Here is a 26,976-nt window from a genome sequence, read left to right on the forward strand (position 1 = left end):
AGTGCAGACAACATTACCAGAAAATGGAATAAAGTCTTGGAGTTTTCAAATCGGCTTCCTCCTTTTTTTCTCTCAAGAAGTAACATTGGTTCAGTATATTCTGCAACAGTATATCAGTTATCAGTAGTTAATGTTGATATTCTTCTTGTGTACCAGATCTTCCACATGTCTCTAACTGGACTTCCATCCTGAGATGCCTTTATAATCACGAAAAACAGTTTAAAAAGCATACAACAGCGAATATGAAAAAAAAAAATCCGATCTGGTGCTCCTGAAGCATGAAACAAGACACCTTGTTTAACTTCCTCTGGGAACGTCGGTATTTGCCGTTGGTGTTACGATCCTGCCCGAAGAATCTCTCGCCTTCAGAATGGCTGGGTAGATAAAAAAAGGCTTGAAACCTTTTTCCTTGAGAGCTTTGAATTTGGTCAGCTGAGCCTTTCTTTGGTCCAACACCCGCTTAGACATATCATCGTTGACAAAAATCTTTCTGCATCTCTGGTCTGGGCCTGAAACAAACTTTATCAGCTCCTTCTTGACTCGTTCTTTTACACGATAAGTGTTGAACCCGATATGAATAGGGCGAGGGCGAGAGTTCTTCTGGTTGCTACGGTATGTAGGTGTGCGATGGATTCTGGAGGTCTCATCTTCAATGTTTATGTTGATCTTGGCCTCAGCAAGTAGGAGCTTAACTGATTTCAAACTCGCGCTAGCCTCAGGGGCATCATCTCCTTCCGTTTCTGGCAGGTTGAAAATAACAATGTTAGATCTCCGCGAGCGGTTTTCTAGGTCGTCGATTTTTTCTTCTGCCTTAGCTAATGCAATTTCCAGTTTGCTTACTTTGTCAGATACCTCGCCAATCTCATGCTCGAGAAGGCCGTGGCTGTTTCGGCAATCCGCAGCCAGCTGCTCAAATCTAGCGTGCATACGGGCTTCAAACGCCCGGGCCCATGCCGGGGCTTGTTCTTCATCGTCCGGCATCGCTGTAGGTACACTCAAGTTTTCGTTTGGAATCACAGAAACATCAGAAAGTGTGCCTGTTTTTACCTTTTTCTTCGCCGGGCTGGAGGTTGGGTCCATTCTTGCGTTCACAACTGTCCATACGATGTAAAAAATAGCAAATTGAAATAAATTCAGGGCACGACTCTGGAAAATCCACACGTGTTCACGCATTAGTGTGCGCCGCCATCTTTTGGATAGAATATTCTTTGCACAGGAAGAGTATTCTGTGAAAAGTTTCCTTTAAAGACATCTATAGACTGTTCTATTGAAGTGCTATTGCTAAAACTGGATTGCTAAAACTGGATTCCATTCCAGTACAAGGTGTAAGTGAAATGACAGATATGAATATAATCTATACAATCTATTATGTACTGAACTTACCATCTAACGGTCTTTGCTGAACTTGTTGTATGTTTGAGGGCTGCTGACAACCCACTGATTTTTAACGCACTGAAGTTGACGCTTTAGGGCGTCATGATACCCGCGCAGATCGTCAAGGATGTTGTTGAGTTGACTGTGAACAGCCTCCCCTCCCTGTTCTCCTAGGAGCCCAGCTGGAGCTTTCCACTGACTCAGGAAGGGAACAACATGCTCCTCTAGGAGATGCTGTTTTGGAGTAACCGTCTCATTAGGGAAGGTGTGTCTACAAAATGTCATGTATGCCTTGATGTTCCCATCTGTAGAGGAAATAATTACATTTTAACATTATGCCAAAGCTGTTACTTTCATTAGTCTTCCCGTCAAAATCAGAAACAGGTTCTCATTCCAGATAATACAAATGTGTGGAAACAAAGGAGTTTATACTCTGTGCATAGTGATTTTTTTTTTGTCTTTTCCACCATTATTGGCTTATAAGAAGATACATCTACAATGTATACGATTTCTCTTATTTTTTTTTTAGACAGAGTAAATGCTAATGCCCAAAAAAAAAGACACTTTCTCTCACCTAGTTGATGTATTTCTTCTTCATTCATGAAGCCAGCCCTGTTCATGGCCTTGTGACATTGGCCATAGAGCTTGAAGACCTTGTTGTACTTGCACTCGACATCAAAGGCTTCTTGATGGAGAGACTGGTCATGTGGACAAGCTTCTTGTACAGTCTCAGTGATTGAAGCGGTAAGCAAATCCACGTTTTGGGGCTGTTGTATATATACAATAGGAGAGGAAATGCAGCTTCAGAGATTATAAGACAGTGCTAGGTGAACTAGGATTTAATATAATGCTGTGTTGTTGTTTGTTACGAGATAGTAGGAAATCAATCGAGGTCAAAATATGAACCAAACAAAATTACAGCTGCTTCTTCAGACAGAGAAATTACAAGAATACATGAAGTATTTACTGTAGTAAATCACAATATCATGGAGGATAGTAGTAGAGTTGCCAATAGATGAATGACTGTATAAACTTTAACAAAGGAAATGATAAGACAGTATCATTATTGCACATATTTTTGGCGAAGTTGACTCTGGACTTGCATTATTTCTTGGACTTGTGAAATAGCTCTTGTTAAGTGTACCAATACCCTGGAAATCAAATTTGTGTACAGCCCATTTGTTTTTTATATGCATTAGGACTCAATGAATGAAAGAGAGGATATAGATTAAAAGATACTATTCACGGTGCATATCACTTACAAAGCTTACTAATGCCAATGATACTTAACCCTATTCTAACTGGGCTATTTGAGACCAAGTTTTTACTAGGGGGGGGGGGGTCAATTTGACCCCCCCCCCCTTCAGATCTCGGCCGCCGATCGCGCGATCGCCGCAAAATTTTGCCTGTACATAGAGCCGGATGTCAACTACAAGATTATATGGTCATACAATAGAAAAAATTTGATTTTATATTCGTTAATACATTAATTATGCAAATTAACGCATGAAATCATAATTTCCACCTATTACTCAATTAAAAAGATTGAAGGATTGCTAAATTTTTGTGTCAGAGTTCCTCAAGACATATCGAACAATTTTCTTATAAAAAAATATCGCAATCAAAGTCAGTTTCTTTTGTTTTGTATTGTTTTGTTAATTTCTTATGTATTTTATTGTTTTTTCGACCATTTGTTTTCTATTTTTTTTTTTTTTTTGCCAAAATTGTTGCAGGCACTTTTCCAAGCTGATCTACATTAGAATTGATTAATTTCAATGGTTAAAAGTTGAAATAATCTAATTCATATCAATTAAACAAAAAACACAATTTGCATTGGATTTGCACACAAAATCATGGATTTAAGCTGTTTTGGGGTTGACATGCATATGCAAAACATTGCGTAACTTCAGAACGGTGTACCCGGACGTCGCAAATTTGGTCTCAAAATATGAGGGAGACTTCAATGAAAAAAGTCACAAAACGCCGCGGCAAAATCTTTGCGCGTTGCGGAATTGTGGCGCGAAATGTCTAGGGGGGCAATTTGACCCCCCCCCCCCCACTTAGAATAGGGTTAAGGAACAGAAGCCCTGACATTGAGTTTAATTAGGTGATACGCTATCAGCGTATCACCTATTGTGATTGTCAAAATTTCTCTTTTTAGGTGATACGCTTTCAGCGTATCACCTATTGTGTTTGTCAAAATCTTCCTTTCTTTCTTTTTAGGTGATACGCTATCAGCGTATCACCTATTGTAATTGTCAAAATTTCTCTTTTTTTTTATTCTTCTTTCTTTCTGCCACATTTTGTGTCGTCAATATCTCAACAATGACATCACGGAATGACATGACATTTTCAGTCAACATGTCTCATAACAATATCTAGCCACAATAAGGTTTTCATGACAGTAACATATCTATGACGTCATCTAGGCGCCATTTTGTGATTTTCGGACCTTGTCACATGATCAATCATAACTTCATAACTAGATGTCATTTCTGTATCATTTTCGCTGGACATAAAGTTCAGGTCACGCTCTATCTTACTTTCTAACGCTAGTTACCCAGATCATCATTAGGCGCGCGTAAGCGCGCGTCAAAATTTTAAAAGGCTCAAAACGACTTCCCAATGGGAAATCTCGAAGTTTCAGACAATTATAAGCGTTTCAAACATTTTCTCGCGTGCGCGTCCGTCCGCGCAATTTCGCGCGCAGAGCGCTTAAGAAACATGGAAATGCAATTTTTTTGACTGATTTGGATTCCTGATACTTTGAGTAACAGTATCCATTGATTTCCGATCGATTTCGACCCATAACAAAGGAATGCACAGGCGTCAAAGTTGAAACTCCGCACGCGCGTCTTTCTGCAAATATAGTGAAAAAACATGTCTTTGTTTATTTCGTCATAGCTCTTTAAATCGTCCGTTGACCCTATATTTCTATTGCATATTACAAAAGCATATGAATTGTAAATAACATTCCAAGTATCAATATTGCCAGAGAAACGCGATGACGTCATCAAATCGTCATTTTATATAAAAAAAGTGGAATTGATTTTTTTGAGGTATTGTTTCTGACATTCATTTGCTCGTATCTCTGTTGTTTAAGCTCAATATTATCCCAAATTCAGATATGTTGTACTTTGAACATTTGCCTCTCAAGTCCATGTGATGGTTTTGATATATGATGACGTCATCATACTAGAAATTGTGATTAAAGGTAAAGACTCAAAATCAGACAAGTTTACGTGTTATGTCTATGGGAGGTGATTTTTTTTCAAACCATGCATTGACTTGACAACGTTTAAGCACCTTTACCTCATCTGATTTTGCTCCATTTCCTCTGAAACATAAATATGTTGTAGCTGAGACAATAAGCTGCAGTCATCATGCATTTTATATTTTCAAATCTCCTCATCAGGTCGACAATTTTGTAGTTAAAAACTGAAAATGAGAATGCAATCTGTACGGAATGATTCCCGATTGTTCTTTGCAACTGTATATTGGTCGAATCCACGCGGCCACTTGTGGGAAGTTGAATAGCGCCATCTCAGTCAGCACTGTCACGACAGTATAATCATACATTTAAGTTTCGCATAGAATCTCCAGGACAGCCATATGGCGTAATCGCTTAGCGCGCTGGGTGTTCATAACGCCATACCGGAAGGCGAGAAGTTCGACTCCCGCGGAAGTTTTCTCTTTCTTTTTTTTTTTTTTTTTTTTCCGGCAATTCAGCTTTACTCCGATGTCATTTATCGTATTATTTTACCAAGTATACGTAACCCGTGAACACGGCTGCTCTATTTCCCTCGTTTTGTATTGGAGTTTGGAGATTGGGTTTGCTTCATTAATTTTGTCACACTTAATGTTGTAAATTGCCCCTTGTTACAGTGTCCCGCTTGCCACCTTTCGTTTGCTCTTTCCTTTTCTCTTCATTGGTTCTTGTAATATTGTAACAGGATAGGTAGGAACATGTACGTTTAGATAACTGGCAGGAATGGGAGCTGAATTGATTAACTCTAGTCCAGGTGTATGGCGTCTCGCTCGTCTCTTTGAAATTCCAGGTTGTTATTGTTTGACCCAATAACGGAGTTGTAGACAGGTTTTATGTTGCTATAGAGGTATCTTGTGCCACATGAATGGAAGGCATCACTGTTTAGTAGTAGTAATGAACTTTTTCATGTTGTAAATGATATAAAGATATGAATTTCACATCCAATCTTCGGGACAGCCGTGTGGCTTTATAGTCGCTTAGCGCGCTGCATGGTCATTATGCACTACCTTAGGACGAGATGTTCGGGACCCGCAGGACGCTATTATTTTTTTTTCTCTCTCTCTCTCTTTCTTTGTTTTTCTTTTGGCAGTTCAGCCTCATTCCGATGTCATTACCCCACGACACACAGTCACTCAAGTTCCCTTTTTTTTCTTTTTGTCGGAGGCTGGAGGTTGGATTTGCTTCATTTATCATACGTAATGTTGTAAATTGCCCTTGATATACAGTGCCCCGCTTGCCACCTTTCGTTTTCTCTTTCCTTTTCTCTACGTTTGTTCCTGTTACACTGCACAAGACAGGTCGGAAAATAATTTACATAACTCAACTGGAGCAGGAATGGCAACTGAATAAATTAACTCTAGGACAGGTGTATGGCGTCTCGCTCGTCTCTTTGAAATTCCAGGTTGCTATTGTTTGACCCAATAACGGAATTGTAGACAGGTTTTATGCTGCTATAGAGGTATCTTGTGCCACATGAGTAGAAGGCATCACTGTTTAGTAGTAGTAATGAACTTTTTCATGTCCCTCCATGTCAATTATAGTGTGTTCAAAGAGGTTGTGTGTCTATCTGCCAAAGAAAAGGAAAACCTTATTTTCGCCATGGCTATTTCTCTATACGTAACCGTAGGTGATGAGTGTTGTTGGTATCTGAGCAGTGAATAACACAACATCAGGCTAAAATCCCCCTTTTATACGCGCTAAGCGTTCAATTTGATATATCTTTATTTATGTAGTCAATCACTGCTAATGGCGTTACAGAATTATGTTATAACACCTTTCACTGAAAGTTTATAAAGCAAAGTTTATGGACAAGGCAAGCAATTGTACATGAATAATACCAATGATTTCAGAGGGAAATTATGGTATACCTAAATGTAAGGGTATCATTGCTTTGGAATTGCTGAAACAATATCTTGGCACGAGGTCTTCCACCTCTAATAACTGATCCCTTTAAAGATGTGTCGGTCACGGGTGATCGTCATGATTCATCTTTCACGTAGAAACTTCCGTTCCACACTCTTAGTTCGAGAAGACTTACCATCATACTTCAAATTGTGATTAAAGGTAAAGACTCAAAATCAGACAAGTTGACGTGTTATGTCTAAGGGAGGTGATTTTTTTTTTTAAACCATGCATTGACTTGACAACGTTTCACCACCTTTATTTCAGCTGATTTTGCTCCATTTCCTCTGAAACTTAAGTATGTGGTAGCTCAGACAATAAGCTGCAGTAATCATGCATTTTATTTTTTCAAATCTCCTCATCAGGTTGATAATTTTGCAGCTAAAAACTGAAAATGCGAATGGAATGTGGACGAAACGATTCCTGATTCATCTTTCACATACATAAGTTTACATTCCTCATATTTTCTCGTCGAGACGTATGGCCGAGAGGATAAGGCGACGTCACAAGATACGTGAGGTTGCACACGTACGGGTTCGAACCCCATAAGAACACGAAACAAAATACTTACATCTTTTGCTTTTTTTCTTTTATGGAGTATTCACCTTCGTCCATGTAGAAATCACGTTTTCATGTAAACGTACACACACACACACACACACACACACACACACACACACACACACACAATATCCCTTTGTTTTGTGTTGGAGACCACATTGCTTTGACTGGCAACTTGGACTTGAAATTACAAATGTTAAAGTGAAGATGGCTCTTAAAACACGGCATGGCCATGTTTGATTTTTTTTTTTACAATATAAAGACCTATTGGTAAATATTCATTCACATATCCTTTCCAATCAACTTACTTGGACACGCCGACACCACACGAAATTTTCAATTGGTTGCATGACAGAAACAATTTCATCTGAATTATGTAGGACTGCATAAAGAATTGGACTTCACGAATATTTCTCAATATTATATTATACTTCAAGTCGCTACTTAACATTATTTTCGTTGTCGATCACTGAAAATGAGAATGGAATCTGGTCGAAACGATTCCCGATTTATTTTGTAACTGTATATTGATCGAATCCACGCGGCCACTCGTGGGAAGTTGAACAGCGCTATCAGTCACTTGACGTATATCGCCAAAAAACTGAATATCAATGTAAATTTGTGTTGTGTATAGCATACATAGATAGATTTAAGTTTCGCACAGGATCTTCGTATCTTCCGTGTGGCAGAATCGCTTAGCACGCTGCGTGTTTATAATGCCCGACCGGAAGGAGAGAAGTTAATCGAGTCCCGCAGGACTTTTTCCTTTTATTTCTTTTTTCTTTTCTTTTTTTCAGCAGTTCAGATTCACTCTGATGTCATGAACACAGCTACTCTATTTCCCTTGTTTTGTATTGGAGTTTGGAGGTTGGGTTTGCTTCATTAATTTTGTCACGCGTAATGTTGTAAATTGCCCCTTGAAACAGTGCCACGCTTGCTACCATTCTTTTTCTCTTTCCTTTTCTCTTCATTTAGATTTTGTTCTTGTTATACTGTAGCAGGATATTTAGGAACGTGTACGTTTACATAACTAACAGGAATGGGAACTGAATTAATTAACTCTAGTCCAGGTGTATGGCGTCTCGCTTATCTGTTTAGAATTCCAGGTTGTTATTGTTTGACAAAAACGGAGTTAAAGACAGGCAGGGAAGGAAGTGACTTGATATTGCTTCATATTATATGAGGAATTTCGGGCAATACCTTTCCAATTAGTGTAGTGATTTTGACAGGGTTCTCTGTCGTTTATTTTCGTCATGGCTGTTTCACTAGTTTAGCCATAGGTGATATGTGTTGTTGGCATCTGGGAGAATAGAACAGATCAGTACCAAACTGGAATAGCCCTATAAGCAATGTGGTAAGCATTCAATTTGTTGCATTATCTTTCTTCTTTAAAGTCAATCACTACTGATCGAATTACACCATATAATATGGCACGTTTCACTGGTAGTTTAGGAAAAGGGAGCTAATTCAGTGCAAGATACAATGATATGTGCTACCATTGATTTTAGAGACGTCATTGTGGTGTGGTGCTGGTGGTGGTAAGGGAATCATTGCTTTTAAATTAATGAGACAATCCTTGGAACTTTGCATCAAGAATATAATGCATGTTCGTGCAGCGTTTTTTTTTTTTTTTTAATCCTGACGTGGACATTATTTTTCTTTTTCTTGTTTTTAATTCAAGAATGTTATATCTGAATATGTTCGATTTAGTTACGGTTTCAATGCATCTTGTTTACCATCTTCTCTGACATTAAATTGATGGTTTTTAAATTTGACATTGTCTGTCTATTTGTCTGTTTATGCTCATAAAACACTGCTATAACAACTAAAACATTTGTTTCACTTGTCACACGCAATGCTATGGATTGCAGTTGTGCATGCAGTTTTCCTTTTGCCACCTCTCGTTTTTCTCTCCCCTTTTCCCTCACTTTGGTTTTGTTATACTGCATATGGGAATGATTACAATAACATAACCCAACTTGAAGTAGGAATGAGAACTGAATAAATTAACTCTAGGCCAGGTGTATATAGCGTCTCGCTCATCTCTTTGAAATTTCAGGTTGTCATTGTTCTATCAACGGAGTTGAAGACAGGCTTTATGTTGCTATAGAGGTATCTAGCTCCACATGAATGGAATGCATACGCTGTTTAGTATTAGTAATGAACTTTTTCATGTCCATCCCTGCCAAGAAAAGTGTGTTTGACGGGGTTCTGTGTCATTGTGCCTATGAGAAAGCAAAGTTTTATTTTCGCCATGGCTGTTTCTCTATGCGTAGCCGTGAGTGATGGATGTTGTTGGCATCTAGCTGGGCAGTAAAAAACCGAGTATCATGCTATAATACCCCCCCCCCCCCCGTTAGGTTCTAAGCGTTCAATGTGATATATATTTCTTCTTCATTATGTCAATCCAACGAATTCCATCTTCCATTCATGAGAACAGTACATGCCCAAAATACATTTCTGTATACCGGACCCAGACTTTGGAATAATCTAGATAATAGCTTAAAAGACTCACCCTCATTCCTCACATTTAAATACAAATTCAGAAAACATTTGTTATCTACTTATAATTCTAGATAATCTGAATTAATTGTTTTAATTTATGCTTGAGGTTTCACCTGTCCTGATGTCGCAGCACTTGGCGTGTTCTGTATGCAGACCTCTCTTCTCTCTTTATTCTTCTTTCCTCTTCCTTCCTGTCTTTGTCCCTCGTAGACTTGTATTGTCACCGTCTTCTCTCTTCTCGGTACTGTCTCGCGTCGTATATGGGTGTGGGTAACTGAATGTCTGTACGAGTGTGTCGTCCTTCTTATATTTTCCCGGTACACCAGTTCAATGAACACCGTCTGGGCATTAGCATTGATACTTATTTCCTATTATTGTCGAAGCCAGCGTATAGCTATATTTTTACAAACGACTTAAGTAATCTATATTTAATATAAATGCTGTAAGAAAATAATAAAACAAACTTGAATAATATATTGCTTACTCATCAATTATCTAGGGATCCACGTCCTACAAGCTTTGCTTTTTTGTGGATCGCTATTTTCCAAAATTGAAGTTATTTTCTGAAAGCTCGCGAAGTATACATGTATACGCATCGTTCCTTCTGATTATTGTACATATGTTGATGTATATAATTTATTTCGTATATTACATGAACCTTTTGTAAAAGTGTAGACAATATCATTTTATGATATGTATACTTTGCATTACGTTTTGATTTTCTTTGATTGGAAATAAACTATGATTGAACTTGAAATTGAACTTGAATCACTGCTGATGGAATTACAGAATTATGCTATGACACGTTTCACTCAAAGCTTAAAAAGCAAAGTTTATGCACTATACAAGTAATGGTGCATGAATCCTATAGACCATTGATTTTAGATGAGAAATTATGATATGCCTATAGTAGGGATGTCATTGACTGGGAATTAATGACACGATTAAGCATTTTCATAATCCTTATCCTTCACTCTAACCTCCGTGAAAATATCATATTTGAATTCAACCAATAAGATGGTAAAAAATGCATGCATTCATGTTTTATCAATATACAATGTATGGACTTTCCAAACATTCAACAGCGATTATCTCAAAATGAACATTGTGTGGGTTAGCACTATATTGCATCGACCCCTTCAATTGTCTATCAAGTTCATGTCGATGTTTCCTAATTTGATGACGTCATCAAACTAGAAGTTGTGATTAAAGGCAAGATATCAAAATCAGCGAAGATTACTAATCGCTGCCTCATGTTCCTGTGTTTGATCGTCCAGTCAATACCAAACTGACGACATACGTTGAATATGTTATACTTTGAACAATTGTCTATCAAGTCCATGTCGATGTTTTCTAATTTGATGACGTCATCATACTAGAAGTTGTGATTAAAGGCAAGATATCAAAATCAGCGAAGATTATGTGTTATGTCTATGGGGGGATTTTTTTTTTTAACCATGCATAGACGATAACGCTCAAGCACTTTTACCTCACTTGATTTTGCTTCATTTCCTCTGAAACTTAAGTATGTTGTAGCTGAGACAATAAGCTGCAGTAATCATACATTTTATTTTTTTTCAAATCTTCTCATCAGGTTGACAATTTTGCAGCTTAAAACTGAAAATGAGAATGGAAGGTGGACGAAACGATTCCTGATTCATCTTTCACATACATAAGTTTACGTTCCTCATATTTTCTCGTCGAGACGTATGGCCGAGTGGTTAAAGGCGACGTCTCAGAGACGTGAGGTTGCACACATTCATTCATTCATTCATTTTCATTTTCATTTCATTTATTTCATTCCTTCTTTCTTTTTCGTCAAACATAACACGAAATGTATCAGAAGATATAACATAGGCATGTATTCGACTTTACATGGTAGATAATGGTTAACAAATACGAAATTATACATGCATACCGGCAAAATACAAAGTTATGTTTGGAGGATAAAAAAAAAGAAAGAACTGAGAGGTTCACTGAAAAGCATGCTTGTAAATTGTGAACCACTCAAAAGGATTCTTGTGAATACATTAAACTTTTTTTTTTTTTTTTTTTTTTACAAAGACAGGAGAGAACAAGACAGTAGAAACACAACGACATTACATGACTTTACAGTAGGGTATACCATGACACATGCGGGTTCGAACCCCACAAGATCACGAAACAAAATACTTAGCCATTTTACTTTTTTTTTTCTTCAGTGGTGTATTACATATTCGTCCATGTAGAAATCACGTTCGTATAGAAACGCACCTATACACACACACACACAATATCCCTCTTTCTTGTGTTGGAGACCACATTGCTTCGATTGCTGCAAAATTTTGCAGGCTGACTTTATCAAACCGATTATAGTATAAGTAATGACGACTACGGAGGTGTTGTACTTTGAACAATTGTCTTTCAAGACCATGTCATTGTTTTGTACTTTGATGACGTCATCACACTGAAAATTGTGATTAGAGGTAAAGACGCAAAATCGGACAAGTTTACGTGTTATGTCTATGGGAGGTGATTTTTCTTTTAAACCATGCATTGACTTGACAACGTTTGAGCACCTTTATCTCAGCTGATTTTGCTTCGTTTCCTCTGAAACTAAAGTATGTTGTAGCTGAGACAATAAGCTGCAGTAATCATGCATTTTATTCTTTGAAATCTCCTCATCAGGTTGACAATTTTGCAGTTTAAAACTGAAAATGAGAATGGAATGTGGACGAAACGATTCCTGATTCATCTTTCACACACATAAGTTTACGTTCGTCATATTTTCTCGTCGAGACGTATGGCCGAGTGATTAAAGGCGACGTCTCAGAGAAGTGAGGTTGCATACGTGCGGGTTCGAACCCCACAAGATCACGAAACAAAATACTTTGCTATTTTACTTTTTTTTCTTCAATGGTGTATTACATATTCGTCCATGTAGAAGTCAAGTTCGTATATAAACGCACCTACACACACACACACACACACACACACACACACACACACAATATCCCTCTTTTTTGTGTTGGAGACCACATTGCTTCGACTGCTGCAAACTTTTGCAGGCTGACTTTGTCAAACCGATCATAGTATGTAATGACGACGACGGAGGTGTTGTACTTTGAAAAATTGTCTTTCAAGACCATGTCAATAAGCCAGTTCGGGGTTAGCTCATGGGCACATGGGTACAAATGACCTTTCTTCTTTCTCAGTTGATTAGGCACTCCACTAGTTTCAAGCGACAGAAGGCATGAGCTTGCCCAACGTAACAATTTATGGAATTCATCAGTCATGTTCAAACAAAGGATGAACTTGCATAGACCAGGTGACCAGAATGATCCTTCCATTGACATTTTGGAAAGCATCCATTTCATTATTTTGCATTGAATGTATTAACAATCTCTTTCTATTGATATTGTCAGACACTGCTTTTGCTGTCATGTGGATGTGCTGGCAAGCACCACTTATAGGGATCAGTTGAATAATCATTACATTACAGATGCTTATCTCAGTGAATTTAAAAAACCACCATGCTCTGCTGGTACAGATGACCTTTTTCTGCTCATGCTCAAAGTGGAACCCCGAACTGGCTTATTGTTTCGTACTTTGATGACGTCATCACACTGAAAATTGTGATTAAAGGCAAGGTATCAAAACCAGCCGATTATAGGTTTTATGTCTACGGCACGTATTTTTCCCAAGTCGCCAGAAATGGCATAGCGACATCAGTCGTTACAAGGCCGCATTTCCGTCTAGCAATGCAATACATGTTCACGCGGCCCCGTTTGTTGAGTGGGCATTGACTTTTTCCCCCTGTAATATCTATACATTTTTTTTTTGCCTAACCATTTCCGTGGATGTCCCGTGGCCGAGTGGTTAGAGAAACGGATTTGCATGCACGCTGAATAATTTCAAGGTGCCTATATCACATTCTTTTCTTTGTCGATCACGGATGACCGACATCTGATGACCCCAAGCGTATCACCTAACTCGTCCTTAGTGTGACGAGTTTCATATCTCGTTTTTTATTCTTCTTTCTTTCTGCCACAATTTGTGTCGTCAATATCTCAAGAATGACATTACGAAATAACATGACATTTTCAGTCAACATGTCTCATGACAAAATCTAGCCACAATAAGGTTTTCATGACAGTAACATATCTATGACGTCATCTAGGCGCCATTTTGTGATTTTCGGACTTTGTCACATGATCGATCATAACTTCATAACTAGATGTCATTTCTGTATCATTTTCGGTGGACATGAAGTTCAGGTCACGCTCTATCTTACTTTTTAACGCTAGTTACACAGGTCATCATTACGCGCGCGTAAGCGCGCGTCAAAATTTTAAAAGGCTCAAAACGACTTCCCAATGGGAAATCTCGAAGTTTCAGACAATTTTAAGCGTTTCAAACATTTTCTCGCGTGCGCGTCCGTCCGCGCAATTTCGCGCGCAGAGCCCGTAAGCAACATGAAAATGCAATTTTTTTGACTGATTTGGATTCCTTATACTCTGAGTAACAATATCCATTGATTTCCGATCGATTTCGACCTATAACAAAGGAATGCACTGGCGTCAAAGTTGAAATTCCGCGTGCGCGTCTTTCTGCAAATATAGTGAAAAAACATGTCTTTGTTTATTTCGCCATAGCTCTTTAAATTGTCCGTTGACCCTATATTTCTATTGCATATTACAAAAGTATATGAATTGTAAATAACATTCCAAGTATCAATATTGCCAGGAACACGCGATGACGTCATCATATCGTCATTTTAAATAAAAAAAGTGGAATTGATTTTTTTGAGGTACTGTTTCAGACATTCATTTGCTCGTATCTCTGTTGTTTAAGCTCAATATTATCCCAAATTCAGATATGTTGTACTTTGAACATTTGCCTCTCAAGTCCATGTGATGATTTTGAAATATGACGTCATCATACTAGAAATTGTTATTAAAGGTAAAGACTCAAAATCAGACAAGTTTACGTGTTATGTCTATGGGAGGTGATTTTTTTTCAAACCATGCATTGACTTGACAACGTTTAAGCACCTTTACCTCATCTGTTTTTGCTCCATTTCCTCTGAAACATACGTATGTTGTAGCTGAGACAATAAGCTTTAGTAATCGTGCATTTTATGTTTTCAAATCTCCTCATTAGGTTGATAATTTTGTAGTTTAAAACTGAAAATGAGAATGCAATCTGTACAGAACGATTCCCAATTTTTCTTTGCAACTGTATATTGATCGAATCCACGCTGCCACTTGTGAGAAGTTGAATAGCGCCATCACAAGTCAACTAGTCACGATAGTATTATTATATATTTAAGTTTCGCATTCACTCTTCAGGATATCCGTGTGGCGTAATCGCTTAGCGCTGGGTGTTCATAACGCCATACCGGAAGGTGAGAAGTTCGACTCCCGCAGGACTTTTCCCGTTCTTTTTGTTTTTCTTTTCTTTCTTTTTTCGGCAGGTCAGCTTTACTCCGATGTCATTTATCATATTATTTTATCAAGTGTACGTAACCCGTGAACACGGCTGCTCTATTTCCCTTGTTTTGTATTGGAGTTTGGAGATTGGGTTTGCTTCATTAATTTTGTCACACTTAATGTTGTAAATTGCCCCTTGTTACAGTGTCCCGCTTGCCACCTTTCGTTTGCTCTTTCCTTTTCTCTTCATTGGTTATTGTTATACTGTAACAGGATAGGTAGGAACATGTACGTTTGAATAACTTGCAGGAATGGGAGCTGAATTGATTAACTCTAGTCCAGGTGTATGGCGTCTCGCTCATCTCTTTGAAATTCCAGATTGTTATTGTTTGACCCAATAACGGAGATGTAGACAGGTTTTATGTTGCTATAGAGGTATCTTGTGCCACATGAATTGAAGGCATCACTGTTTAGTAGTAGTAATGAACTTTTTCATGTTGTAAATGATATAAAGATATGAATTTCACATCCAGTCTTCGGGACAGCCGTGTGGCTTTATAGTCGCTTAGCGCGCTGCATGGTCATTATGCACTACCTTAGGACGAGATGTTCGAGACCCGCAGGACGCTATTATTTTTTTTCTCCGTCTTTCTTTGTTTTTCTTTTGGCAGTTCAGCTTCATTCCGATGTCATTACCCCACGACACACAGTCACTCAAGTTCCCTTTTTTTTGTCGGAGGCTGGAGGTTGGATTTGCTTCATTTATCATACGTAATGTAAATTGCCCTTGGTATACAGTGCCCCGCTTGCCACCTTTCGTTTTCTCTTTCCTTTTCTCTACGTTTGTTCCTGTTACACTGCACAAGACAGGTCGGGAAATAATTTACATAATTCAACTGGAGCAGGAATGGCAACTGAATAAATTAACTCTAGGCCAGGTGTATGGCGTCTAGCTCATCTTTTTGAAATTCCAGATTGTTATTGTTTGACCCAATAGCGGAATTGTAGACAGGTTTTATGTTGCTATAGAGGTATCTTGTGCCACATGAGTAGAAGGCATCACTGTTTAGTAGTAGTAATGAACTTTTTCATGTCCCTCCATGTCAGTTATAGGGGCTATAGGGGTTGTGTGTCTATCTGCCAAAGAAAAGGAAAACTTATTTTCGTCATGGCTGTTTCTCTATACGTAGCCGTAGGTGATGAGTGTTGTTGGTATCTGAGCAGTAAATAACACAACATCAGACTGAAATCCCCCTTAGTTATACGCGCTAAGCGTTCAATTGATATTTATCATCTTGATTTATGTAGTCAATCACTGCTAATGGACGGTTACAGAATTATGTTATGACACCTTTTACTGAAAGTTTGTAAAGCAAAGTTTGTGGACAAGGCAAGCAATTGTACATGAATAATACCATTGATTTCAGAGGGAAATTATGGTATACCTAAATGTAAGGGTATCATTGCTTTGGAATTGCTGAGACAATATTATCTTGGCACGAGGGCTTCCACTTCTAATAACAGATCCCTTTGAAGATGTGTCAGTCACGGGTGATCGTCATGATTCACCTTTCACGTAGAAGGTATACGTTCCACACTCTTAGTTCGAGAAGACTTACCATCATACTTCAAATTGTGATTAAAGGTAAAGACTCAAAATCAGACAAGTTGACGTGTTATGTCTATGGAAGGTGATTTTTTTTTAACCATGCATTGACTTGACAACGTTTAAGCACCTTTATCTCAACTGATTTTGCTCCATTTCCTCTGAAACTTAAGTATGTGGTAGCTCAGACAATAAGCTGCAGTAATCATGCATTTTATTTTTTCAAATCTCCTCATCAGGTTGATAATTTTGCAGCTAAAAACTGAAAATGAGAATGGAATGTGGACAAAACGATTCCTGAATCATCTTTCACGTATAAGCTTACGTTCCTCATATTTTCTCGTCAAGACGTACTGTCATGGCCGAGAGGATAAAGGCGACGTCACAAGAGACGTGAGGTTGCACACGTACGGGTTCGAACCCCATAAGAGCACGAAACAAAATACTTATATCTTTTGCTTTTTTCCTTTTATGGAGTATTCACCTTCGTCCATGTAGAAATCACGTTTTCATGTAAACGTACACACACACACACACACACACACACACACACACACACAATATCCCTTTGTTTTTTGTTGGAGACCACATTGCTTTGACAGGCAACTTGGACTTGAAATTACAAATGTTAAAGTGAAGATGACTTTTAAAAGACCGCATGGCCATGTTTGATTTTTTTTTTTACAATATAAAGACCTATTGGTAAATATTCATTCACATATCCTTTCCAATCAACTTACTTGGACACGCCGACACCACTACACGAAATTTTCAATTAGTTGCATGACAGAAACAATTTCATCTGAATTATTTAGGACTGTATAAAGAATTGGACTTCACGAACATTTCTCAATATTACTTCAAGTCGCTACTTTACATTATTTTCGTTGTCGATCACTGAAAATGAGAATGGAATCTGGTTGAAACGATTCAAGATTTATCTTTGTAACTGTATATTGATCGAATCCACACGGCCACTCGTGGGAAGTTGAATAGCGCTATCAGTCACTTTACGTATATAGCCAAAAATCTGAATATAAATGTATAGCATACATAGATATATTTAAGTTTCGCACAAGATCTTCGGATCTTCCATGTGGCAGAATTGCTTAGCACGCTGCGTGTTTATAATGCCCGACCGGAAGGAGAGAAGTTAATCGAGTCCCGTAGGACTTTTTCCTTTTATTTCTTTTTTCTTTCTTGTTTTCTGCAGTTCAGCTTCACTCTGATGTCATGAACACAGCTACTCTATTTCCCTTGTTTTGTATTGGAGTTTGGAGGTTGGGTTTGCTTCTTTAATTTTGTCACACGTAATGTTGTAAATTGCCCCTTGAATTAAAACAGTACCCCGCTTGCCACCATTCGTTTTCTCTTTCCTTTTCTCTTCATTTGTTCTTGTTATACTGTAGCAGGATATTTAGGAACGTGTACGTTTATATAATTAACAGGAATGGGAACTGAATTAATTAACTCTAGTCCAGGTGCATGGCGTCTCGCTTATCTCTTTGGAATTCCAGGTTGTTATTGTTTGACCAAATGACGGAGTTAAAGACAGGCAGGGAAGGAAGTGACGTGATATTGCTTCATAATGAGGAATTTCGGGCAACACCTTTCCAAGTGTAGTGATTATGACGGCGTTCTCTGTCGTTTATTTTCGTCATGGTTGTTTCACTAGTTCAGCCATAGGTGACATATGTTGTTGGCATCTGGGAGAATAGAACAGATCTGTACCAAACTGGAATAGCCCTATAAGCAATGTGGTAAGCGTTCAATTTTTTGCATTATCTTCCTTCTTTAAAGTCAGTCATTACTGATCGAAACACACAATATAATATGACACGTTCTACTGGTAGTTTAGGAAAAGGGAGTTACTGCACGATGCAATGATAAATGTGCTACCATTGATTTTAGAGACGTCATTGTGGTGTGGTACTGGTGATGGTAAGGGAACCATAGATTGCTTTTAAAGTAATGAGACAATCATTGGACCTTTGCATCAAGACCGTATTCCCATCTAGAATATAATGCATGTTCTTGCAGCGTTTTTTTTTAATCCTGACGTGGGCATTTTCTTTTTCTTGTTTTCAATTCAAGAATGTTATATCTAAATTTGTTTCTTTCCCCTAATTTTTTTTTTGTTATGCCTCCGCCACGAAGTGGTGCCGGAGGCATTATGTTTTCGGGTTGTCCGTCCGTCCGTCCGTCCGTCCGTCCGTCCGTCCGTCCGTCCGTCCTTCCGTCCGTCCGTCCGTCCGTCCTTCCGTCCGTCCGTCCGTCCTTCCGTCCGTCCGTCCGTCCTTCCGTCCGTCCGTAATGAATTTTGTGGACAAGGTAACTATCGAAACCTGTTGAGGTATCCTAATGAAACTTGGCATGTATGTGTATTAGGGGGTGAAGTTGTGCCTATCAACTTTTGGGTGCACATGCTCAAGGTCAAAGGTCAAAAGGTCAAGGTCAAATACATAAAATTTCACTATTTCCACCATATCTATTGAATGCCTGAAGATATTTTCTTGTAACTTAGTGTATACATGTATTACCCAATTAAGATTCTCTGGTGAAAGTTTGGGTCATGAGGTCAAAGGTCAAAGGTCAAAAGGTCAGGGTCAAATACATAAAATTTCACTATTTCCACCATATCTATTGAATGCCTGAAGAGATTTTCTTGAAACTTAGTGTATACATGTATTACCCAATTAAAATTCTCTGGTGAAAGTTTGGGTCATGAGGTCAAAGGTCAAAAGGTCAGGGTCAAATACATAAAATTTCACTATTTCCACCATATCTATTGAATGCTGAAGATATTTTCTTGAAACTTAGTGTATACATGTATTACCCAATTAAGATTCTCTGGTGAAAGTTTGGGTCATGAGGTCAAAGGTCAAAAGGTCAAGTAAAAATATTACAACTTCTTTTTTTTTCTCAGTACCTTGGAAAATTGTTCAAGGTATCTTCATGGAACATAGTATATACATGTACTGACTGGAAGTGATTATCTAGAGAATGTAGGGTTCATGGGGTCAAAGGTCAGGGGTCACAGGTCAAGTGCAAGACTTCAAAATTTTACTATTACCCTCATATTTATGCAATGCCAGCAGGGTTATTTTTTTTACACTTGGTGTATGCGTGTGTAACCTAACAGAATCTCTCTGGAAAGTTTTTTTTTTCTTCTTTTTTTGCCTCAAAGGTCAAAAGGTCAAAGATCAAGTGAAAGTGCTGAACTAACTTTTTCCTCCATATCGCGGAAGTGGCTCAAGTTATCTTGAAACTTAGTACATATTATGCGTTTTCTACCTGAAAGTAATTATTTTATGAATTTTAGGGTCAAGGGCCAGATGAAAATGGTAACAATTTACTATTCAATTCAGATATTGCACTTTTTCTCCACACCTGTACCTTGAAAATTACTCAATGCCTAAATGTATGAATGGGTCAAAGTCAAGTTAAAGTCCTTAAATCCCTAGATACATGCTCTCCTATTCATCCAATTAAACCTAGGTCAAGGAAGGTGAACATTTAACACATTTGTGACAAACTTGTCATTTCAATATTTTGCCAATTTTGTGAAAATGTAATCACACATTGTCCACATGTACTATCTAGACCTATTGGGAAAAACCATGCATTATGGCGGAGGCATACCAGTCGCCAAAGCGACATTTCTAGTTGAATATAAAGTTGGACGTTCCGTGACCGAGTAGAAAAGCAGCGATTTAGTTACAGTTTCAATGCATCTTGTTTACCATCTTCTCTTACATTAAATTGATGGTTTTTATATTTGACATGGTCTGTCTATTTGCCAGTTTATGCTCATAAAACACTGCTATAACAACTAATACATTTGCTTCACTTGTCACACGCAATGATATGGATTGCAGTTGTGCATGCAGTTTTCCTTTTGCCACCTCTCGTTTTTCTCTCCCCCTTTCCCTCACTTTGGTTTTGTTATACTGCAGATGGGAATGATTACAATAACATAACCCAACTTGAGGTAGGAATGAGAACTGAATAAATTAACTCTAGGCCAGGTGTATATAGCGTCTCGCTCATATCTTTCAAATTTCAGGTTGTCATTGTTCGACCAACGGAGTTGAAGACAGGCTTTATGTTGCTATAGAGGTATCTCGCGCCACATGAATGGAATGCATACGCTGTTTAGTATTAGTAATGAACTTTTTCATGTCCATCCCTGCCAATAAAAGTGTGTTTGACGAGGTTCTGTGTCATTCTGCCTACGAGAAAACAAAGTTTTATTTTCGCCATGGCTGTTTCGCTATGCGTAGCCGTGGGTAATGGATGTTGTTGGCATGTGGGCAGTAAAGAACCGAGTATCATGCTATAATACCCCACCCCCCCCCCCCGTTAGGTTCTAAGCGTTCAATACGGTGATATATCTTTCTTCTTTATTATATCAATCACTGCCGATGGAATTACAGAATTATGTTATGACACGTTTCACTGAAAGCTTAAAAAACAAAGTTTATGCACGATACAAGTAATGGTGCATGAGTCCTATAGACCATTGATTTTAGGTGAGAAATTATGATATGCCTATAGTAGGGGTGTCATTGATTAGGAATTAATGAAACGATTAAGCACTCCTTCCACTTCTAACTGTCCCCTTTGAATGTGTGTCGATCACGTGAGATCGTCATAAATTATCATTCACGTAAAAGCTTACGTTCAAAGTGTACTCTTAGTTAGAGGAGACCTATAGTTACATGGTTAAAGGCGATGTCTCTTTCGCTGGAGCCGTACGTTTGGCCCATTTTTCTTTTGCCCTTTTCTCTTTAATTGAGGTATCACTTTCGTCCAGGATAAATCACATTCTCATGTAAACAGACTCCCTTGCTCTATATCCCTTGTTTTGTATCGGAGGCTTCATTGGTTTTAATGCTGGTAAATCTCACAGGCTTGTATATAGCTGTAAGAGATCTCTGAACTGAGCATTGTAATAGCAAGATTAGAGGGAGTCATATTGGTTATGTAAATAATGGTCAAAGGTCATGTTTTAAAAGGCCACTGTTAATGCCAGGATGGTTATAAACACTTAATTGTCATATTTTATTTGTACGTGCCGAGGATCGCTTGGACCCCGTTTACAGTGCGAGGCTCGGCCGCGGCTCGGCCGCGGCTCGGCCGCGCCGAGCCCACCTTCATTTCGGTGTAAACGCGCAAAAGGCCAAATGCGGGGCCAAAATTGGCCTCGCATTATGCCACGCTCTGGAGGTGGTCTCGGCCGCGGTCGAGCCGCGGTCGCGCCCGGCCTTTTTCTCAGTGTAAGCGCAAACTGGGCTAAATGCGCGGCCAATTTTAGTCTGGCTTCCAAACCCTCGCCTGTACTATTTCGCTATTCAGGATATTAACCACTTTAACGTCGAAAACTAGGATAGTTTAAGGTGGTTTTGTCCTGCAAAGGATTTTCTCCTTCGGCAAAGGCCTTTGCCCGAACGGCGACTTCGTCGCCACGGAATTCAGTTGGCAAAGGATCTGAAAACCAGACAATACCAAATTGCGTTTGTTTAAAAGTAGAGCGCCACTACGACAAAATATTGAAAGGTTTGAATCAAAAGTGCGGCCGAGCCCGGCAGTGTAAACGGACTAAATTGCGGGGCTCGGCCTCGCAATTGAGGTAACAGTATCCATTGATTTCCGATCAATTTCGACCTATAACAAAGGAATGCGCTGGCGTCAAAGTTGAAATTTCGTGTGCGCGTCTATGTGGAAATATAGCGAAAAACATGTCTTTGTTTATTTCGCCATAGCTCTTTAAAACGTCAGGTGACCCTATGTTTTTATTGCATATTACAAAAGCATATGAATTGAAAATAACGTTTCAAGTATCAATATTTCCCTAAATACATTATGACGTCATCATATCATCATCTGAAATCAAAAAAGTGGAATTAATTTTTTGAGGTACTGTTTCTGACATTCATTTGCTCGTATCTCTGTTGTTTAAGCTCAATATTATCCCAAATTCAGATATGTTGTACTTTGAACATTTGCCTTTTGAGTCCATGTCATGGTTATGAAATTTGATGACGTCATCATACCTTAAATTGTGATTAAAGGTAAAGATGCAAAATCGGACCATACTACGTGTTATGTCAATGGGAGGTGATTTTTTTTTCAAACCATGCATTGACTTGACAACGTTTAAGCACCTTTATCTCAGCTGATTTTGCTTCATTTCTTCTGAAACTTAAGTATGTTGTAGCTGAGACAATAAGCTTTAGTAATCATGCATTTTATTTTTTGAAATCCTATCATCAGGTTGACAATTTTGCAGTTTAAAGCTGAAAATGAGAATGGAATGTGGACAAAACGATTCCCGATTCAGCTTTCACATACATAAGTTTACGTTCCTCATTATTTTCTCGCCGAGACGTATGGCCGAGTGGTTAAAGGCGACGTCTCAGAGACGTGAGGTTGCGGGTTCGAACCCCACAAGATCACGAAACAAAACACTTAGCTATTTTACTTTTTTTCTTTAATTTTGTATTACATATTCGTCCATGTAGAAATCACGTTCGTATAAACGCACCTATACACACACACAGACACACACCATATCCCTTTTTTTTTGTGTTGGAGACCACATTGCTTCGACTGCTGCACAATTTTGTAGGCTGACTTTGTCAAACCGATCATAGTATGTAATGACGACGACGGAGGTGTTGTACTTTGAACAATTGTCTTTCAAGACCATGTCATTGTTTTGTACTTTGATGACGTCATCACACTGAAAATTGTGATTAAAGGCAAGGTATCAAAACTAGCCGATTATAGGCTTTATGTCTACGGCGCGTATTTTTCCCAAGTTGCCAGAAATGGCATAGCGACATCAGTCGTTACAAGGCCGCATTTCCGTCTAGCAATGCAATACATGTTCACGCGGCCACGATTGTTGAGTGGGCATTGACTTTTTCCCCCTGTAATATCCATACATTTCTTTTTTTGCCTTACCATGTCCGGGGATGTCCCGTGGCCGAGTGGTTAGAGAAACGGTTTTGCATGCACGCTCAATATAACTTCAAGGTGCCTATATCACATTCTTTTCTTTGTCGATCACAGATGACCGACACCTGATGACCCCAAGCGTATCACCTAACTCGTCAGCGTGACGAGTTTCATATCTCGTTATTCTTCTTTCTTTCTGGCACATTTTGTGTCGTGAATATCTCAACATTGACATGACGGAATAACATGACATTTTCAGTCAACATGTCTCATGACAACATCTAGCCACAATAAGGTTTTCATGACAGTAGGGACTTTTCGATTTGCACGTTGAGCCAGGCGTCACCCTGTTATGACGTAGTTTTTACGTACTGCGCATGCGCGAGTGTCGACCCTCGGCTCATCGCACAAATTTCGAACGCGTTAACCCCGGTTATCACCGTCCACCCAAATCGGATGCGCCGCGCTCAATTAACCCACCCTTGCTATGACGTCACACTCCTCTGGTGTATCGTGCGAATGAGCACGATGACTCTCGGGAAATCCGTGCTCAGTTCACCTGTTTTCCTTTTTCTTTCGAGAGAATATTTATATTCTAATTACATGAAAGCTTATAATCTTGATACGTCACAGCAGCAGCGCTGACATACAAACTACATCCTCTGGTACCTACTTTATTTACCCGTTTTCACTGTTTCGCACTTTGCAACTGCCTACCGTAGTCCCACACATGCATTTACACGTAATGCTGTACGCAAACAGATTTTGGTGCTTTTGGCCTAGCTAGTGCAGCAGTGCATTTGCCTAGTAGTCTTACCATGCATCATGTTTTAAAATCCACATAATTCCTCCCAGGATACGCATCTAGTCAAAGACAAAATAAATATTACAAGTACAGAAACGAGTCACAAATTCCGCTTATATGCACGCAAGGCACAGGGCCTGGTTGCCTCCTGCACACGCCACGAGACGTGACGCCGGCGCCCGAAATCGAAATGTGTTTTAGCAGCGGGTCAACGTACAGACGTGACGCCTTGACGTACGGTTGCGCTCGGCGGCACGTCCTTCTCGTTCACCCAATCGAAAACTCCCTAGTAACATATCTATGACGTCATCTAGGCGCCATTTTGTGATTTTCGGACCATGTTACATGATCGATCATAACTTCATAACTAAAGGTCATTTCTGTATCATTTTCATTGAACATAAAGTTCAGGTCACGCTCTATCTTACTTTTTAATGCTAATTACCTAGGACATCATTACGCGCGCATTAGCGCGCGTCAAACTTTTAAGAGGCTCAAAACGACTTCCCAATGGGAAATCTCGAAGTTTCAGACAATTTTAAGCGTTCCGCGCGTTCGCGTCCGTCCGCGCATTTCCGCGCACAGTGCGCGTAAGCAACATGAAAATGCACATTTTTTGACAGATTTGGATTCCTGATACATTAGGTAACAGTATCCATTGATTTCCGATCAATTTCGACCTATAACAAAGGAATGCGCTGGCGTCAAAGTTGAAATTTCGTGTGCGCGTCTATGTGGAAATATAGCGAAAAACATGTCTTTGTTTATTTCGCCATAGCTCTTTAAAACGTCAGGTGACCCTATGTTTTTATTGCATATTACAAAAGCATATGAATTGAAAATAACGTTTCAAGTATCAATATTTCCCTAAATACATTATGACGTCATCATATCATCATCTGAAATCAAAAAAGTGGAATTAATTTTTTGAGGTACTGTTTCTGACATTCATTTGCTCGTATCTCTGTTGTTTAAGCTCAATATTATCCCAAATTCAGATATGTTGTACTTTGAACATTTGCCTTTTGAGTCCATGTCATGGTTATGAAATTTGATGACGTCATCATACCTTAAATTGTGATTAAAGGTAAAGATGCAAAATCGGACCATACTACGTGTTATGTCAATGGGAGGTGATTTTTTTTTTCAAACCATGCATTGACTTGACAACGTTTAAGCACCTTTATCTCAGCTGATTTTGCTTCATTTCTTCTGAAACTTAAGTATGTTGTAGCTGAGACAATAAGCTTTAGTAATCATGCATTTTATTTTTTGAAATCCTATCATCAGGTTGACAATTTTGCAGTTTAAAGCTGAAAATGAGAATGGAATGTGGACAAAACGATTCCCGATTCAGCTTTCACATACATAAGTTTACGTTCCTCATATTTTCTCGCCGAGACGTATGGCCGAGTGGTTAAAGGCGACGTCTCAGAGACGTGAGGTTGCGGGTTCGAACCCCACAAGATCACGAAACAAAACACTTAGCTATTTTACTTTTTTTCTTCAATTTTGTATTACATATTCGTCCATGTAGAAATCACGTTCGTATAAACGCACCTATACACAGACACACACCATATCCCTTTTTTTTTTGTGTTGGAGACCACATTGCTTCGACTGCTGCACAATTTTGTAGGCTGACTTTGTCAAACCGATCATAGTATGTAATGACGACGACGGAGGTGTTGTACTTTGAACAATTGTCTTTCAAGACCATGTCATTGTTTTGTACTTTGATGACGTCATCACACTGAAAATTGTGATTAAAGGCAAGGTATCAAAACTAGCCGATTATAGGCTTTATGTCTACGGCGCGTATTTTTCCCAAGTTGCCAGAAATGGCATAGCGACATCAGTCGTTACAAGGCCGCATTTCCGTCTAGCAATGCAATACATGTTCACGCGGCCACGATTGTTGAGTGGGCATTGACTTTTTCCCCCTGTAATATCCATACATTTCTTTTTTGCCTTACCATGTCCGGGGATGTCCCGTGGCCGAGTGGTTAGAGAAACGGTTTTGCATGCACGCTCAATATAACTTCAAGGTGCCTATATCACATTCTTTTCTTTGTCGATCACAGATGACCGACACCTGATGACCCCAAGCGTATCACCTAACTCGTCAGCGTGACGAGTTTCATATCTCGTTTTTTATTCTTCTTTCTTTCTGCCACATTTTGTGTCGTCAATATCTCAAGAATGACATTACGAAATAACATGACATTTTCAGTCAACATGTCTCATGACAAAATCTAGCCACAATAAGGTTTTCATGACAGTAACATATCTATGACGTCATCTAGGCGCCATTTTGTGATTTTCGGACTTTGTCACATGATCGATCATAACTTCATAACTAGATGTCATTTCTGTATCATTTTCGGTGGACATGAAGTTCAGGTCACGCTCTATCTTACTTTTTAACGCTAGTTACACAGGTCATCATTACGCGCGCGTAAGCGCGCGTCAAAATTTTAAAAGGCTCAAAACGACTTCCCAATGGGAAATCTCGAAGTTTCAGACAATTTTAAGCGTTTCAAACATTTTCTCGCGTGCGCGTCCGTCCGCGCAATTTCGC

At 38.9% G+C, this 26,976-nt stretch overlaps 1 protein-coding gene across 1 annotated transcript in view; it reads right to left on the bottom strand.

Moving 5' to 3' along the window:
* Window positions 1-1,386: 1,386 nt before the first annotated feature.
* Window positions 1,387-26,976, bottom strand: part of LOC140241094 (uncharacterized) — a 35,513-nt gene continuing 9,923 nt past the window's right edge. The window contains exons 6-7 of the mRNA XM_072320861.1: window positions 1,949-2,141; window positions 1,387-1,679 (exon numbers count right to left, since the gene is read on the bottom strand). Coding sequence (XP_072176962.1) covers window positions 1,387-1,679; window positions 1,949-2,141 — 486 coding nt within the window. The remainder of the gene's footprint in view (window positions 1,680-1,948; window positions 2,142-26,976) is intronic.

The sequence above is a fragment of the Diadema setosum genome, chromosome 17 (genome assembly GCF_964275005.1).
Source record: "Diadema setosum chromosome 17, eeDiaSeto1, whole genome shotgun sequence".
In the NCBI taxonomy this organism is placed as follows: Eukaryota; Metazoa; Echinodermata; class Echinoidea; order Diadematoida; family Diadematidae; genus Diadema; species Diadema setosum.